The 19,653-nt window shown below is 38.6% G+C and overlaps 1 protein-coding gene across 4 annotated transcripts in view; it reads left to right on the top strand.

The window, feature by feature from the left end:
• Positions 1-11,556, top strand: part of YAP1 (Yes1 associated transcriptional regulator) — a gene marked incomplete at its 3' end in the record, with an annotated part of 92,874 nt that extends 81,318 nt beyond the window's left edge. For all 4 annotated transcript variants that reach the window (XM_082008331.1, XM_082008330.1, XM_082008329.1 and 1 more), the window contains 3 exons: positions 5,612-5,742; positions 10,623-10,735; positions 11,318-11,556. In XM_082008331.1, the coding sequence (XP_081864457.1) occupies positions 5,612-5,742; positions 10,623-10,735; positions 11,318-11,556 (483 nt within the window). The remainder of the gene's footprint in view (positions 1-5,611; positions 5,743-10,622; positions 10,736-11,317) is intronic.
• Positions 11,557-19,653: the final 8,097 nt, after the last annotated feature.

The following is a 19,653-nucleotide window of genomic DNA, read 5'->3' as shown; positions in this document are numbered from 1 at the left end:
TGCTGGTTCCAGCTGAAGGGAGGGGTAAGAATATGCAGTCAAAGGCCATCTGTAACTATCAGTAAAAAGTCACTTTGGAATTGCCCCTCGTTGTGACCCACAGTGATTAAGAGATCAAGGCACACATCTTCCTCTGCCCTGACTAGCAAACTCTGCTTCTTCTAAATGCTGTTAAATAAGCCGGAAAGTTTTGTCAAAGCATCGGGAGTTTCAGCTTGGAGTTGGATGTCCTGTCGAAATGATGGAGATGTTCCTTGATGTAATTATTAAAGTCTTTCGTATTTCTGATGAGCTGTACACTAAGGTACTACTTTAAAGACTGCCTAGAAAATGCAAGCGTGATTGGACATAAATAGGCAAGCGTTATTGAAAGGGAGTCCTGTGTGGCTGGATTTGAGGGGGGAAGGGTATGTTGGCTGCCATCAAAATATACAAAATGTGGGATTCAGCTCATTACTGCAAAAGCAACATTGCTGCTGTTCAGCCATCTTAGGCACTAAGTGCTTAAAATGTTCTTCGGCTTCTGAAATAGTATAGCTTCATTCCTCATTGAAAACCATAGATCTAAGTGGAACTTTGTTTATTAGTTTGTATGGCAAGAGCTGTAGAATTTGAGTTTCACACTCTCAGTTCGTTTAAGTGGGAAATGCTGAGCATCGGTAGCTAGAAGTTACACAGTTGGAAAGGTTCTTGTATTATGTGAGTAACTTGAAAATTCAGAAGCTCTGATTCCACTTGCAGCACCTAAGCTTTACAGATAATGAAATCATTTTATTGCTTGCTTGTGAATGTAGATCTTGATGGATAAATACCCCGTTTAAAAGTGTATAGAGTAAATCAGATCATATCAGCATTCCTTGCCTTTGCCTGGTTTTTATGCCTCTAATTGCTTCAGGACACATTTTGTGCCTGTATAGGACTTGTAGCTCACTGCAATGGATTTCCTGGCGTCACTGGTGCTGCTTGCAGCTGCAGAGCTTAATCACAGAAGTACTGCTAAAGCAACTGGTCAGCAGAAGATAGGAGTCATGTTGACCTGAGTACGAGACGTCCGTGAATAACAGCTTTCGCTGTAAGCAAGCAAAAATTGGTAGAGAGAGGCCATCCAGCTCTGCACAGCCTTCGTGATGGCAGACTCCTGGTGAGACGTACCTGAGACTCCTCGGCTGGGCAGGCGCGGTCCCGGAGCCATGGGCAGGCAGATGGCAAGAGGGGTATGAAGCAGTGGCACAGCAAAGCACTGCAAAACCAGACAAGAAGCCAGACTTTATTTACAAATGTCTGTTCCAGTGTATGCTGCCTTATCTGCGCTTGCAGTGCTCTGTGTAGCATTGAGTTCTTTGCCAAGTGTATACAATACAATTAATTATCATTCTATCAGTATCACCTCTTAAATTAATTTTGCTGGTTTTCGTGATTGCAACACTGAATGATTTATGTTTCCCCCTTACTCTTTGCTAATTGCATAACTCCTCATTGCTGAATTCATTTGTCTTCATCTGTCCATGTGTTTTCCCTGTTTCTTTTGTACACATGCTGTAACTTTGTGGCCCTCAAACAAGAACGTAAATACTGAGTCTGAAGAAATAACTGGTGCTGTAAGTCTGCCCATCAGTGCCATCGTCTTCTCTTTCGCCTGACACTTCTCTCACATCCCAGTGAAGCCTGTGGATTGTTTGATAGTCGAGCAGTGTTTGGAGGCAGAAATGTTACAGTTGGCCCTTTTAAAGTAAATTTACGGAAAAAACCCCAATTATAAGGTTATATATACTCAATTCAAGTTGAGTAGCATATCATATGTTTAATACGGTGAGAATACGATACGCGAGTTGCACAAGGGAGTCTTCTACCTTTCCTCAGAAGTACGATGAAGATAAAAATAAAAATGCTCCGAAAAGGGTCATGTTATAAAGTTAATTTGGACATGGTGTGAATGACCTGGAACTTCATGTAAAACTTAATTAGTATACAATTATGAAAAAAAAAAGGGGGGGTAAGGTCAGCCAGATAAATTACACAATGTTGACCTTATTTTTAAAATTATGTTGCTTAAGGAGATGACAGATCATTTTGGTCTTTATGTAATAACCAAAATTCAGCTTTTGTGTTAACAATAGGAATGCTAAGCTTTTATTTTCCCAGAAGTACTTAAAAAAAGTTTGACATACTTCCAAAAATAGGATGAGATCAAATTACAGAAATGTAAGCCAGGATTTTGTCATGGTTTTATTTTTGCCTCCAGACTTTAAATACTTCTAATAAAGGATATATTTTAAAGCATGAACTAAAAGCCTAGAGTTCACATTGCTCTGTTTGGAGCTGGGAGGGGCTTGTACACTCCCATACATTTTTTTACGTATAGGAAACGCATTACTTCTTTTATTGAAAATCAGTTTTATAAGGAAGAAGAAATGAAAAGACCATTCATCAAGCAACTCAACTTCAGCTTCCATTACATGCACCTTTTAGGAAAAATAGTCTTAATACACTCTTCAGGGCTTGTAGAAAACTTTGCTAATCTTACGGAATGATTAAAAATTGCTCTGTATTTGTTTCTGAATAGCCTGTCTTTTTTGGTAATTCCTTTCTCTTTCAGACTTCCAGATTGACATGAATTTATTACTTGAGGGAGTAATGGAATAACATTCTTTTTAGGGGTTAGTGCTGTAGTTCTGCCTCCTGAATAAGTAGCAGTAATGCTACATATAAATAGTTGTAATTTTGCACTTTTAGCAATGTTGTTGTTGAAACAAGGATAAAAATAGTACTAATATTAAACACACTGATTTCACTACATTATACATGCCAAAGAATAGGCAAAGTACAGTTCTATCTCCTGGTTTAATTAATCTGTTTTTAGTGGGCTTTCAGTGAAATGTGATTTTTCTTTTTTGGCTGGCTAGTATCTGAGCTACATTTATTTTTACCGTACTGTTTAAGTTCATATATTGATGCAACTTCAATCTCTCCTACCCTCTAAGGATTTAGAAAATACAAAGGTAACTTTCCCGTTTTTCCAAATTGCTTCTTCCTTTGTACTGACTTCTTTTCTTATGGTACAAAAGAGAAATCTGTGGGGTTTTCTTTACTGGTGTCAGTAGCTCTTGAAAAGGGGACCTGTATGGATTTATCTTCTCTCTCTCTGCCCCCACTCCCCCCTCCTTTTTCTTGTTTTGGTTTTTATTTTTTAAAATTATTGCATCAGGAGGCAGTGCTGATTGGAAAGACCAGGCCTACTAGTCGATGATATATAATGTCACTTTAGTGCTTTATATACAGAAATGACTCCATGTTGGTTTTGCTTTGTCATCACTCTTTGGGGCGCTGGTGTGTGATTAAGCTTCTTCTGCAGGCTACTGCACTTCTGGTCCCTGCTCTTCATCCTAGTCAGGGACTGCAGCCCAAGGAAATAAAAATGCAACGCACAGATCAAAGGAAGAGGGAGGGGAAAAAGGACAGAGCATTCTGGCCGCAGCCAGGTAGTTGTGGTTACGTAAGAGCAGAGCACTCACTGATTGTCAGCTCTGCTATCAGGGTGGAGAAGGAAGGTGTGCTGTATTCCAGGTATGAAACCAAGGCTGAAAAGGTTCTAGAAGTAGTGGTGCAAAAGCAATTCTTTTTTTTTTTAGTGATTTTTGTGATCAAGCGATTTTTTTTTTTCCCCCCCTCCTCTTTTTTCATTGGACAAATAGCAAGATAAAATTGGTTAAAAGTAGCTACATCACAGGAGGGCAGTTTCTCAGACAGAGGAAGGCTCAGGTAACATTTGGAAGAATTCTGGTCTCTAGAGAAGGGCATAAAGATTGTGATGTGAGCGAGCAGTTCTTTAGCCATCTCTGGGATGTCTGCTCTAAGACCTTCTTCCTTCAGTTCACGATTTGGGAAGCAATCCAGGAATTAAAACTTTTATTTTTTTTTATTTTTTTTTATTTTTATTTATTTGAGTCCACCAATATATCAACCGTTTTATATCAAGGCTGATGTGACTGATATAAGTTTGTAAACTTAGCTGTGAAGTAAGACCTCATTATATAGTCTTTGCACTTGGTTTCATTACATAAGCAAATGAAAATCATATGGATAAGCCTATAGAAATGATTAAAAGGTGCCTACCATCCTGTGACCTGAAAATGAGGAGAAGGAGTATTATTACTATTTCTCAGAACAGTGGCCAAGTAAGTGTGGTGAGCAGAGGACTGGATTTACTTGGAGTAGGCAATTGGGTGTGACGAACACAAAAACCAATGGTATGTTTGTACACTTTCTGCAAAGGTCTAATCAACTGGAGTGAGAAAACCTTCTAGTAAGAGACATGAAACTTGGTATTAAAGAAATATGTAGAATAATAATCCACAGGAATGGGAGTGGAGCATATGCAGATTAGAAAAGGAAGAAAAAACAGGTGGTAGGGAAGCATTCAATATTTGGCACAATCTGCTGGAAAATAAAATAACCTTAGACTCTTTTTAAAAGGAATCACTTTGAAGACTTGAAGAAAGATTATTTTTATGTATTAAAAGCCCACAGTAGTCCTTAGGCTCATAACTGAGAATGGATGAAGACCTCTCATTTTATAAGTGAGAAATACTGAGCACTGCCAAGACTGACAAGATCGGTTTTGCCTGAGATTAGCTTCCCAGGCACAGCCTGGAAATCACATACTACTAATAATGGTGAAAGTCAATAGATTTCTTTACCAGCCTCTACATTAACAAAGCCCAGACTTGGTGAGCCATTGCTGATGTTTTAGGAGAGTTGCTTGGAGAAAATTGTTGTATTTTTCAGATGTGTAACTCATGGATTACCTGCTTAAAAAGGGGGCACTGGAAATTAGATAAAATGCTGCTTATCTCTACCCACCTTTAATTTTGTGTATTTTATGTTAAAACTCATTTTCATTAAATAGTAATGACAAGCTTTATGGATGGATTGATTCAAGGTGGTGCACAGTCAGATGTGTAAAAAAATACATATGTAATCTAGGTTCATAACTTGAGTGCAATTGTCTTAGTTTTACTAATAAATTGCGAGGGATTTTAAGACCTTTAAGATATACATATGGGACAAATCACTGATTTGATCAACCAGAAATTTCAAAACGCATGCATCAAACAGGAATGAATGGGAACTTGTAGGGAAAGACTTTAAACTTCGCTGAATGAAACAAGCAAAGAAGATAAAAAGGAAATCAGAACTTAAAAGAAATAGGGGAAAAGTGCTAGTCAGCAGAGCACTGACTAGCTGACTAGTCAGTCAGACGTATCTTAGGGGTCAGATGGTGTTAACAATTCTTTTTTTCATCTTAAGAATAGGCTTAGCAAAAGGATATTGAAGTGAACTAGAAAAGATTTATGTAAACATACAGATATTTATATCCATAAATACATCTACAGTGAAGTCTCTCTAACACTGGGCCTGACTGGTGGAACTTTCATTACCATTGAAGCCAGTAAAAATACCTGCTTTGTCTTCAGAAACTTAATTTCATTTAAATCTTGTAGCTGGAAACAGTAAAAGCATCAATTATTTATAATGTCGTGTGTTTATGTATCTGAAAAGAGCATTCAAATGCCTAACATGATCTTTCTTTCTCCCCTTCCCCCTGTTCTAGGAATTGGCTCTCCGTAGCCAGCTTCCAACAATGGAACAAGACGGTGGATCTCAAAATCCCGTGTCATCTCCTGGAATGTCTCAGGAACTGAGAACAATGACTACAAATAGTTCTGATCCCTTTCTTAACAGGTTTGTAGGAATAGCTACTAGAGGGAAAAAATTTGATGTAAAATTCTGTTTGGTACATGTAATAGTTTATTTTGAACATCTGTCTGTGCCAAAAGCCACAGCTGTAAATGAATCTTTCCTTAAATGGCAAGTCTAGTAAAAGTTGAGGATTAAAAGCTGTCTCCTGTGGGAGGAAGTAGTCTGTTCAGACTTGTAGGAAGGTTTTTTATTCAAAGTCATAACATGTTTGCCTCTGCATAATCTGTTGACTAACAGTCATTTCAAATTACTGACTCAGAAGAATTTGTGAATACCTTGCTATGAGATCAAATGAACTGTGAGGCACATTTAGAACTACACCTTGAGGTTCATTTTAAGGTTTCTCCATTCACCCCTCCCCTCCACTTCAGGTATTTAATTTAGCAGTATTTTCACTCTGTTAATGTTAGATCTGCAAATAGTGGCATGTTTCTTTTTAAATGCTATGTTATTTTGAATTGGGTCTTTTAAGTCAAGATTTAGAATTTTGCAGTATAGACTAGTCTTTTTGATATGACTTTTTCCTTAATCCCTCTGAGTTGCAGTGTTTATTTTGTTGGAAATACTGTTCTAATTACAGCTTGCAAATGCTTCATACTGACCATTACAACTTTGGAGAAACTGCTGTTTCTCATCTGTATTTTTTGCTTAGCATGCTGGAAAGAAAAGGAAAATGGTAGAACAGTCAAATCTCCAAGCCACATAAACATTTAATCAATGGAGTAAAAATCTACTAACATTTCAGCAGTATCAAGTAGTTGATCGTAAATTGGAGTAGTTAATTTTGTAGTTCTTCATTGGACTATATTTTGTCAGCATTCTAAGCTGATATCAACTCAGCATCCCCTACCATAAAAGAGAAAAATTACGTAATTCTGCCAGAGTTCGTCACTACTTTTCTGCGTTACCTTTAGGATGCTTACTGTAAGTGCTCACAAAGTATAAGAACATGCTTGTCCTTCTCTTTACCGGTACATTATTATAGTCATGGAAAACCCCATAAAATCCATCTTGATTCTTTCACCGTATATAAGTCTGAACTTCCATGATTTTTGCCACCAATACAGTTTCAAACCTGCTCATAAGGTAAGAAGTCCACATCATGTTAGAACTGCCGTGATTTTGGAGTAGGGCAACCTTAAATACCTACCATAATTTTAGATACTGAAAACTGTTGAAATCTTTGTAAACCTTTGCTGTAAATCCCTTCCCGTATTCTTTTAAATAACTTAATGTTGCTAATATGTCACACTTAGGTTCTTCATCCCTAAAGTTGTGCTATCATTGTATGTAACTTTTCCAGTTACTGATATTGTCAGCTTATCTTGTTTGTTTCATTTTCTGCCTTTTCCAGGAGACTTCTCTGTCATTTCATATAATCTATCCTCACTCTAATTCTCAAAATTAGTGAAGTTCAGTGGAGATGGTGCAAGAACATACCTTCCATCTTGCCAGTGGAATCTGTTGTCATTCTTACAGTTTAGGTTATGTAAATAGAATCTATTGCTCTTAAGCTTTTCTCCTACTCCATGAAGTATTGTCTGTGCTAGCGTTGTGTGTGCTACTGTGAGAGCAGAAGAGAATGTCTCAAGGTACACAGTGCTTTGTATATATTGGAGAAAACCAAGTGAAAAAAAAAGAAAGGCCTTGCACATGGAGAAGAAAGTAGTGGTGTTTTGCTACTGAACTCCCTAAGGAAGTAAATGGTATTTCCAAGTTTTAGGTAAGCCCTTCAGGAAGACTTACCTCCTACACAAACGTATCTGATTAGAAAACTTAATTTTTTCTTAGAGGAAGGGATTGTTCTCCATGGAATTCATCCTGGGATCTGATGTGAGCAACCCTTAACTGTGCTGGCCCTGTCCCAAGGAATAAAAAGGACAAGAAATCTTAAAACTGACCTGCTCTCCTATGAGAAGCCTCTGTAGATAGATGATGGCCTTGATGTGTTATAGTAACATACTAGCTTGAATTTCTTGAAGGCTGTTGCCATCATACATTGAACCCAGGTATATTTTGAAATTTGTTCTTAAGTGGTGTAGAATCCTCACATCTTCAAAACCTGTTTTCTGGGCTTTTTTTTTGTAGCCCTTTCCCCACGCAAAATACTGAAAATCTGTACCTGACTTGAGTTCAGAATATCTTAATTTGCATTTTGATCTGAGCATTGTCCCCTTCTAGGTAATTTTATGTACATCACCACACTTAATTTTGGCATATGGCTAAGGAAAAGGGATTTTAATAAAGGATGTTTGTGGATGTGCATTGTTGTCTCTGAATTAGATACAGCAGTCCGATAGTTTTGCCCTAAAGATCTCCTCGATGTCCCTTATGTTAAAGTTCAGACTTAGAGAAATGCTTCTTCCTATCTTTATAGTGTATATATAAAGTTCCTGGTGTGACAGTCCTTCTAACTTCAGCTACCAAAGCTGGACATCCACAGTTTAAATCGCGGAATGTTTTCCACTGCCTCCATAATCAGAACATCCAAAAAAATCTCAGAAAGTAATTGCTATATTGAAGCGATTTGAGAAAATGTACAGTAGCGTTTTCATTTATGTAGTCAGTCTTCTGGCTGCTGTCTTCAGTACTTACTGTCATTGTGGTATATTTTATTTTTTGAATGGAACATCCAGCAACGCAGACTTTATTAGACTATTTCACCTTCTGCTTTGCAAATCTCTGTATATATTTTTGTGTGATAGATTTATATTGGTAGTGATGGTAATTCTCTGTTTAACTCCTAAATTGGGATTTCTTCTTTTGTACACACATATTTTAACAAGTATTAGTTGAAGAAGCATCTGCTCTATTTTGGGTAATGCAGTTTAGTTTCATGCAGTAATTTTGGGTGGTATGGCTACTAAATGGAGAAATCCTTGATGAAGAAAGAGGAGATGTGTATTAAGGAGTGATTTGAAGAGAAGGGCTGTACATTCCAAGTGTGAGAGCAGCAGCCAAAAAGCCTTCTCAGCTAGAAAGATTTAGTTCAGCATAGTCTCAGTTCTGTTTTTAGTATTTTGTCCCACAAAGTAAACCAGCATTTTTTTAACAGAAGTTTTAAATAGCTTGATTATTAGGATTGTTGTAAAATGTGTGTTGATACTATTTTTAAATCTATCTAAAAAAAAAGGAAATATTTATGACTTAACTGAAATGTTAGGTTTCTTTCCTGTATGGCAAAGATGTCTTTGTGAAATCTAATATCTATATATTCATGGCTGATGGCATTCTACTTGCATCTGATGTTGAATAGCTGTTCAACCATCATGTTTGGTTCTTCATACTTGACAAAAAGGCGTACGCTATATATTTCATGAGCACTTTATGAGAAGGATCGGTATGTCTTCAAATGCTAATTTGAACACTAAGTCAAGTTGATCTTCATTCAGTATTCAATCTGGAAAATCAGTAAGGATTCTCAGTGACTGCTACCACAACCTGAAGAAATACAGATTTTGAAAACAATTCTGTGAAGCTTGGATATAAGGAGATGCAGGGGGAGGGAGGTAATGGTATATTTCTACAGCTGCTTATGCAGGTCACAGTTCCTGCCAGAAAACCTGCTCCTGCTTGGGCTCCTCTCCACGGGTCGCAGTTCCTGCCAGGTGCCTGCTCCAGCGTGGGCTCTCCATGGACTGCAGCTTCCTTCAGGGCATGTCCACCTGCTGCGATGTGGGGTCCTCCACAGGCTGCAGGGTGGATATCTGCTCCACCATGGTCCTCCATGGGCTGCAGGGAGAGAACCTGTGTCACCAGGATCTTCTCCACGGGCTCTGGTGCCTGGAGCCCCTCCTGCCCCTCCTTCACTGACCTTGGCGTCTGCAGGGCTGTTTATCACATTTTCTCACTCCTCTCCCCCAGCTGCTGCACAGTGGTTTTTTACCCTTTCTTAAATACATTATCACAAAGGTACCACCACTGCCACTGGTGGGCTCAGCTTTGGGCAGCACCAGGACCATTTTGGAGCCAGCTGGAACCAGCTGTGTCTGACGTGGGGTCAGCTCCTGGTGTCTTCTGACAGAGGCCACCCCTGCAGCCCTCCTGCTACGAAAACCTTGCTGTGTAAACTCAATACACTGTCCTACTTCCCGCCCTCCATCCCACCTTTCCCACTGCAGCTTTCTTGGTCTTGCTCGCTCCACTGGCAGTAAGATGGCCGTAAGAAAGTGAATGCATCTAAGGCCCCATGCCATCACTGCTTTAACTGTTCTGTCAACAAGGTCATTCTGAACAGGGTTCGTTTACAGGGTGGCTCCTGTACCAGTATTTGATTTATATTCGGGCGCTCTCTTGCCATGACATGTACGACTGAGCTAGTAGTAATGCAGCAGTGGGAAGCAATTGAAGAATTGCTAAAGGAGTTCCAACTATAGCTCCTATTTATAACAGCAGTGACCTAATGATACATTTCACTGGTTGATTAAACGTGGCAACATTAGTAGTGAGAAATTTTTTTTTATCCTTACAGACGTGTGAAAGGATACACTTTTTTTTTTTTTTTAAATTAAAAAAAAACCAATCATTGGGGACTACCTGTGATATGCTTCCAGTGGTTTTTAGCTGTGGGCATGGAAAGTTTAAAACTATGCAGAACACAGGTAGGGAGTTTTTTAATGCTGCTTAAGTATGTTCTCATCAAGTTAAATTGAATCTAACTAATATGTTTTTAATTGGAAAGGTCTGCATAAAATAAAGCCCAAGTGTCTTATATAGACAAAGGTTTCAGTTTTTTATTAGACTAGAGCATTTCATGTGGCAGCAGTGTTTTCAAAGCCCTTGAATAGGTTGAAAAACAAGCATTTATTTTAGTGTCTTCAGTACTCTACCCTAATTTTTTTGATCCCTTTCTTCTGTTACAGTGGGACATATCACTCCAGAGATGAAAGCACAGATAGTGGACTTAGCATGAGCAGTTATAGTGTACCCAGAACCCCCGATGACTTCCTGAACAGTGTTGATGAGATGGATACAGGTTTGTTTTTGTGTACATCCTTAATGCATGTTTTCTAAATACACTTGTGTCCATTTGCAATGAAAAGAAGCAACTCTAAGAAGCTGTGATACTTTTTGCATTGCTTTTCTACCACCTTCTATTTCTGTAAAAGAAATAGTTAGATTTGTGAAAAACATGCTTGTAGTCAACTCTATTGGGAGGATGGGGGATTGCTCATAAATAGTATCACTCCTGTTGTTACATGGACTTTGAGTGTCCCTTTGCTTTTTTAAGCAATATTGTTTGTTCAGAGCTAAGAACAGTATCTCACCCAGTGCTGCTAATACTGCTCCAGAACAATATCTGACTCAGTATTGTCTTTTTCCTTTAAGTATAAAACTTAAAATATGCTAAATGACATCAAAGATCTGGGTCAGGTGGAAAGGTTGAAACAAGGGCATGTTCTTTGTATATCTGCATGCAGTCAAGTCAACTTTGGGTTTTGTGATGGATTTCTATGAATCATGTTGCTTGTATGATGCAAGAGATAGATAGAAGATAAACTATGGGCTTGGTACTTACTGTATATTTAATAGCCATCTTGCTTTGTGTTATAACTAGGTGACAGTATCAGCCAAAGTAACATACCATCCCATCAGAACCGTTTTCCAGACTACCTTGAAGCCATTCCAGGGACAAATGTGGACCTTGGGACACTGGAAGGAGATGGGATGAATATAGAAGGAGAAGAACTGATGCCAAGTCTGCAAGAGGCTTTGAGCTCTGACATCCTTAATGACATGGAATCTGTCTTGGCAGCCACCAAGCTAGATAAAGAGAGTTTTCTTACTTGGTTATAGGGGCCTCAGGGAGACTGAATTCTAAATCTGTGAAGGATCTAAGGAGAATAGGACATCTATATCTGAAGTTCAGAACAAGCCAGTGTGGCACACTTTGGCTTGTGTTCAGAAAAAGTAAATGAACAAATATTCAACAAGATTCTTTCGTTTTGCTCTTCCTTGTCCATCGCTGCTGTTATATATTGCTGACTTTTTTCCACAGTTGACTCTGAAGAACAGACATCTTCTTGATCTTTTTCTATTGCTGTTGCAACTACTGTTCAAGGGGGGTGGGGAGGGATGATGAGCCTATTTGGATGACGAATGCCATTCCTTTTGTCCTAGTGTGCGCTTGCATATCATTTTATCTAAGTACTCAGATTTGAGAGTTAATTTCTGCATGTCACTGCTTGTAGTTTGCTCAGCTAGTTGTCTCCTGCTGCCTGTGGCAAGTGGTAAAACATGACATACTGGGGTGACAAGCCAAAAATGATGTATCTGGTCAAAAGAAGTCAATACTGATTTGGAGATACGACTTAAAGGAGGGCTGAAGACTGTTTGGCATTAAGTGTTTCTACTAGTAGCTCTTTCATTAGTCACAAAGTGCTCTTGTTCATATTTTATGTTATAGTAAATCATGAGTCATTTTATATAGAAACATATATGAACTTTGATTGTTGCCACATATTCTAGCCTAACTTTTGTTTGTCAAAAATAGTTTGATTATTTTTGTTAGTTGGTTTAACTGTAGCTGTAGGATGGGAAGCAATTATAGGTGTTCTTTTTTCAAATAGTGAAATCCAAGAGTTTTTTCTGATTTCACATAGTCTTATTTAAATCTGAATTGTCTGCTTTTTTATACTTAAAACATGCCTATTGTAGCCTGATAAGCTAGTGAGTACATAAACCAGTATGTTTTGCCTGTAACTTTTTTATTTTTTTAAAGGCTAGCTTTGAATGTAATCATTAGAATTCATGACCAGTGGCTTATTTTTCATGTTTATTTGTAAGATTTTGAATTAGAATCTGATTGCAGCAATGTAAAAGTTAGAATCCTAAGTGTCGTATGTACAATTTTTAAATGGATTTTAAAGTAGCAGAAACCATTTTAAAATGACAGATGCATCTAATCTCTCTTCTGGTTTTCAGTTTTGATATCTAAGTGAGTTTAGATTTTAAAATCCTTAATGGGAAAAAACTACAGAAAGATTCTCTTAAGTTCGCATGGAAAAAGTCTGAACTATTACTATCACTCCTAAGTTGCAATGAAAAGGCTAGAACACCAAAAAAAAAAAAAATCCTCAAGAAAAACTCATAAGTGTAATAGTTATCAAATTCTGTTTGGTGAAAAATAAGCCCTGGACACTATATGTAGAAGAATGTAAAGATATGTGTTAGATGGTGACATGAGCAGGTAATGAAGTGTATATTAGTAGTAGAGCTTAGCATGGGGTAGAGGTGAATATGAATTATCTTTATTTTAACAGGAACAGATGTATCACTAAGTTGTCTGCAGGAGTTGACACAGTTTCCAAAGAGTATTTTTAAATGAACAAAATGAGCATGAATCAAACTTTCAGTATAAGCTATGAAGTTTTATGGGGCTTTTGTTTTTTTCTGATGAAAAATAGTGTCACCGGTTAACACCTCTATAATTAAGGGCCTGTCACCATTCTCAATGTGAGCCTTTATTTTCAAGGGTGTATAACATGACTATAAAGATACTGTAAGCGTGAAACTTGGTTTTGAAAAAAATCTCAGCTAGCCAGGACTTCTGGGGAGAGATTTTTGGGGGTTTTTTGTTTTGTGTTTTTTTAAAGACATTGATTATTTTTCAAGTTAGGAATAAATCAGCAAAACAAACCCATTCCCCCCTCCCCCCTTACTATTATCATTTGGATTTTTTTGTGCTTCAGAAGTAGTTCTGTTTAGGATAATGTAACGAGTGAAAACTCTGAACCAAGTCTCATTTTAAAAACTGAAGCAGCAGAGACAGAGATTTGAAATTTGCCTCTATAAATGTATATTTACTACTTTTATATAAGGATATTAGTGTTTGAAATACACAAAACTGTTTGTGGCTTGTTAAGGGATACAGACAGGTTTTAAAATGCCAATTTCAACACACATCCACAATGACAGATATATTCTGCTACACCAATAATTCAGCGATTAATAGGCCACTTATATTGTGCAATGACACAGTAGCTCCTGAAGCAGTATATTGTGTCCAAGATAGGGATTTTAGTAGCATTTTTACAGTTTCATTATGAATACTTCTCTCTTCTTCCCTTCAGGAAAAAAAGACACTAAGTTGTTGTAACTTGAATGGTCTGACATAAAACCACAACAGCAAGGAAATTCAGAGTTGATTCCATTTCAGTTGTCTTCCACAGTTGTATCCAGGTATAATAGCACATAAGATGCACTGAGTGCAAACTCCTGGCATGCTGTACCTTGCTACAACAGGGATGAGTACAGAAAAAATTTTCTTTCCTTGCTTTTGTGTGTTTGTCACAGCTTTAATATATGAATGTTTTCTTCTCATTGTAGAAACACTAAATGGCTTATACTGTATTTGGGTAGCACTGCTTAGGGTAGATACTGACAAACTGGGAATCCTTGAACTGCTCTAACATTAATTATGTTTTGTGATACTTATTTTAATTGATTTTAATACATTTCCGTTCTCTCATTTATTAGGAAACATACCATAGAGATGCTGTACTGTTGGCAATCAACATTAATTTGGATTTTTTTTTTTTTTAATTCTGCAAATGCATTGTTTGATGAAGTGGTTAAAATTGTTTGAAATGCAAAAGTGTTTTGGGTAGTATTTTATACTGATGTATATATTGAAACAAATCATTGTAATAATTGTAATAGCTTTTAGTTATAAATACACTACATGCAGACAGATGGGGCTGTACAGTACTGTGCTGTTCAACACCTGGGCAGGGCTACTGCTTGGAAACAGGTTGCAGTGTCAGTAAACCATACGGATCAAATATTGTACCGTTCAGTGTTGGCGCTCACCAATGCAAAAGGAGAAGAGACGATTCCAGCATGATTAACACTACATAGCATTCACACATCTGGTAAATTAGTACTAAAGTGACCTTTTCACTTACAAGCATGTTTTTTATACAAATTAACAGGTGTGCCTGTGTAAAATAATTTGTTTTCTGTATCTTGGAAAAAATACTCTCCACATTTAGAATGTTGTATGTTAGAGAACTCTTAAATGCACCCTTGTCAAAAATTATATATATTAGTTACCAATGTTACTTTTAGATATGAGCATGACTGTAAGTTAGGTACTTAAGTACATTCTGTTACATTATTTTTCTTTATGTAATACTTTTTCAGTTGTTTTATTTGGTATAAATATATACTTTGTGCTTAAACATCTTTGTTTGTTTTTAACACTCAGTAGTATGTAAAGATACCGATTTCCTACAGTAAGGACGCATTGAATTGTTGGAATTCCTGTTGTAGTATGTCTGTTCTCCTCCCCCTTGTCACTGCTTCTGTAGTCACATACTCCAGTCCTGCCGACATTGTGTACAAGCTCACCTAAGAGACAGAGGAGTCCCACTGAAGTCAGTGGAGGCTTAACGTTAAAGTATAATGGAGACAGTGACTCTACTGAGCCTCACAGAGTTCGTGTAAAACAACACTGCAGTTGCATGTGGCACTGTAGTCAGAGCTGGTAACAGAACATCTGTTATCTGCTATAAGAAAGCATTTGCTTTTCGCAGATACGCTTGGAATGTTCAGGATCTTCCCATGTAGCGGATACATTTTTGGCTAACTTTATACAATAATTTGTGGCAGACTATCAATAAAGACACGCTATTTTAATTTCCAAGTTTTGACTTATGAATTGTGAAATATGTAATGACGTACCTTGGAAGTGTCTGAAGATTTTAGTTTAAAAAATCTTGACAGGATTCATTAATTTTTACTTTCTGCAATACAGAAATTCTGAAAGGTGTTTTTTTAATGTAGCGCAGTTCGTGATGGCTGAAGTCATACACTATTTGCATTTTAGCAGTTCCAGAGTTACTACTACTCAGCACTGAAATGCCTCAACCCTTGAAGTTCAGTGCAGCTGTGTGTTTCTTAGTTAAAGGTCATGGGCTCAGTGCTTCTATCAGCTTGTCTTTTACTTGTGAATTCATAGCTAGGTTTAATCACTCGGATCCTTTACACTGAAACCTGACATCACACCTTGCACCTGGGAGGAGAAAGCCAGTGCCAGGGCATGACATGGCACCAATTTTACTTGCTGATACCGCGCTCTCCCATTTATAAGGTGGTGACATATTGCAGTAGTTGAAGTATGAGTGTCTTTCTGAGACAGCCCTAAATAGACTGTATTACAGCAAAGCAGGGTATCTGGCCCAGGTGTTCAGGCTCGCTTGGCAATTCTTTTTCAAATATTTTCAACACTTACTTAAAAAGTGTTGGTTTCAGTAAGCCAGAAATAGTATGCTTCCAAGGAAGCTTTGAGTTCTCCCTATGCTGATGTGCAAGTTATCGGCAAAAAAAAGCATTTTTCACCTAGGATCATTAACAAAATAATTATTTGAGATCGGGCTATGACCTGTCTAGCACCTCCTGTTCTGGAGGTTAATTCAGAGGGAAAGTGAGGCCATCAATTTTGTTCGCAGTATCAGCATCCATAGTTTATATGTTCCTGTTGAAGAGTAAAGGTGTGGCTCTTGCCCCTTGTCGTCGCTAACAATAGTTATCCGCACCCTTTAAATTTAGATATCATCAAAACAGGAAGACATCTGTACAGCATGAGAAATCTTGGTTGACATGAAATGGTAAAACCAACTCTAATTGAAGAACCAAATTGACTTTAGAATATGAGGTAGAGCTTTGTACCAACTACCATATCCAGTGTTTGACGTCTTAAACAAAAAAGCCAGTGTGTTTTTCTCCAAAGAAGAAAGACTGAGGAAGCATGTTGAATAAGAAATGTGTACATACCACTACATCTGACAAAGCTGTCTAATGTTTTTGTGGAAAACTCATGATTTTTACTTCTCCTGATGTACTCCTCTCTAATGCAGAGGTTGTAACAGTGAATGCTACTGATGTAGGCTGTTATTGACTGGTATTATTTTCTCTATATGGGAATGAAGTTGGTCACTGATTATAGCATTTTCTATATTAAACTGGCTTGTATGAGAACATGAGATGCAAAGTAATTTTAATGAATTTTCCCATCCTTTTATTGGTGCTTTTTTTTTTTTTTAAGGGAGAGAAGTCAGGAGCAGCCCAAGAGGCTTTTTCTTCAATGTTCTGCAACCACAAAATAGAGCTCCATAAGAAATCATAAAATAGTTTGTGTTGGAAGGGACCTTTAAAGGCCATCTAGTCCAACCCCCCTGCAGTGAGCAGGGACATCTTCCACTGGATCAGGCTGCTCAGAGCCCCGTCCAACCTGACCTGGAATGTTTCCAGGGATGGGGCATCTACCACCCCTCTGGGCAACCTGTGCCAGTGGTTCACCACCCTCAGTGGGAAAAATTTCTTCCTTCTATCTAGTCTAAATCTGCCCTTTTTCAGCTGAAAGCCATCACCCCTTGTCGTATCGCAACAGGCCCTGCTAAAAAGGTCTGTCCCCATCTTTCTTAGAGCCCCCTTTAAGTACTGGAAGGCTGCAGCAAGGTTTCCCCAGAGCCGCCTTTTCTCCAGGCTGAATGGTGTGTTAGATCGCACCTGAAATGCCCTTTAGCCCACATATATTATTTCTGAGCTACTCTAGTGTGTTTTGAATTATTTATTGTATTTAACATCTGTGAGTTTTGCTAGCCTAACACCTAAAGACTGGGACTGCAGCGCTAGGTGCTTTCATCCCCAAAGGAGAGCGGGGTTCCTCCTCTCCAGAATTCAGCTGTCATCCTGTTTAATGTCAGTGATACGCAGAAATTGCCGTCTGACTCCAAACGTGCTGCCCCACTACTGTTACGGGATGGTTATTGGCAAGCGTGACTTTTTTGAACGATAGTGGATTCCTCTTCTGCTTTGACTTCCCAGAGACTGGAAAAGTTTGGCTTTCCCATTTCATTTGATTTTTGCAGGCAGCTGCCATAGCAGGGGCACTGATTCCTCCCCACGTCAGTGCCACCGTGCCTGCTGCAGGTCTCCTAACCAGCACTTCGACCTGATGTTAACAGTGATTTTTTTTAAAGGTGACAGTTTTATTCAGTCTTTCACTCATAGTTTCATTGTTAGGCATGCAAATAGAATTGTCTCAGCTCCCTTGACTGACAAGTGACCCTTTTTAGACTTCACCAAGCGATACAATCCTTTTGTACCCGTCATCTGCTCTTGAAGAGTGTGACCTGGAGGCTTCCGACAGGCTCAGCTGTAATTCTGGACTTTCAGAGTCTACAGTTGAAACGAGATACTGGTTATCTGTGTGTATGACAAAATCCCCGACCCACACTTCTAAGAAATTGCTTGATTTAGGTGGTGATACCTCGCAGCAGATGGCAGGAGCTGTGAGAAGCCGCCTGGTTAGACCAGTGGCCATCAGCCTGTGGTCTGCAGGCTGCAGTGGGCTGTGGATGTCTCTTTAGTCCAAGAAGTTGGTAGCAAAAGCAAAGCCTGTGTGGCAGATTTATGTCTTCCGTGCAGGAGAGATGTGGACTGCTGCTGAGAAAAGTTTCAGTGCCTACAAAAGGTGACGACTGCCGGACTTGTTAAATCTGCCCTGCTGCTGCAGCCTGTACCTGCCACCACCTTCATCCTTGCCCATTCTAACAACTGCTTTAAAGCCCCGGTTCTTAGATTTATGTACACCGGTAGGTAAAAATGTGTGACTTCCTTTATTTCTTAATTTTTGTTTTTCACTTAAAATAGGACTCCCCTTTTAAAGGCCTTTGCTCCTGTAAACAGCCTTTCAGAATCTGGTAATCTGGGTATAGATTCCTCTAAGAATTAATAGGAATGTGATAAGCACCAATAGATCAGTGAGAAATGGAGATTTCTCTTTGCAGCTTAGTGGCAAGAATGCTAGAAAAACTGTCACCAAAACAGTAATATCAGTGTCCAAGTTCCTCCCATCCATATACTCGCCATGGCTCAGAAAATAAGCTGGTTTTACAGGAGAATCTGTGATTGCAGTAAGGTTCAGGTTCCTTACAACTGTGGTCTCTTCCAGTGAACTTTACTGTTGTGATATGTGGCTTTTGCTTTATCATCACCTTGAAAAGAAAATAATGAAGTCTGGTGAGGTTCCATGGAAAGCAGGAGGAGGCAATCCTGTACTGCTGCACGAGGCCAGAGTGTCTTGGCTGCTCTTAGAAATGTCTCACTTCTAACGAAGTGAGGACACTTGGTGGACTTGTCTCCTTGTGGCAACTGGCTTCACGTTTGCTTGCGTTTTATTTTTAATGTCACTAACGTCTAACAGATGACCACGTTACTGAAGTGAGTGCATTGGTGAAAACTGAAACAGAGGATGAAGACATTTCTTAAAACGCAGTCTGGGGCACTCTGGCTGGCTACACATTGCCCCGGGTGTAGGGGCACATCTGACTTTCCGCTTAGCCTTTAAGCAAGGCATTTTACCATTTCCTGGGAAAGCTGTGTGGCATGGTTGTGTCCTGGGAGCACTGAAATGTTAATGTTTGTTTTGAGAGTAAAGCATTATTTAAGTGCTTCCTATTAATTCATTCTCAAACTCTGCTATTTTGGGGTTTTTTTACCGAGTGGCATCACCACGTAGGAATATAATTTTTGCAATGTACTATAAGGTATGCATCTGATTCTACTAGCTTAAACCCACAAATATATTACGGAAAGGTAATATTTTAGTGCATATCAAATGATAGTTTTTACCGGCATGTGGACACTGAGTAGGAAGGGTGAGCTGATTCAAGTTAGCCATCCTCTGCTGCCCACCAGTTAACCTGAATTACCTCTATTTGGTGGAAGACAAGAGTGCAGAGCTAGCGCTGAGTAATGTGCAGCAGTTCTTCCTTCTCTGAAAACTTCTGTGCCTAAGTCCTTAGGTTTTTAGCTGGTTTTCAGATTCAGCTTTTCTGTTGAGCTTTATCTGGTCTCTCTGGGAAGCCAAAGTAATCTTTTAGGTGT

Source organism: Phaethon aethereus, assembly GCF_964289735.1.
Source record: "Phaethon aethereus genome assembly, chromosome: 1".
NCBI lineage: Eukaryota > Metazoa > Chordata > Aves > Phaethontiformes > Phaethontidae > Phaethon > Phaethon aethereus.
Note: the sequence above shows the minus strand (reverse complement) of the source record. Positions and strands in the feature narration are given on the sequence as shown.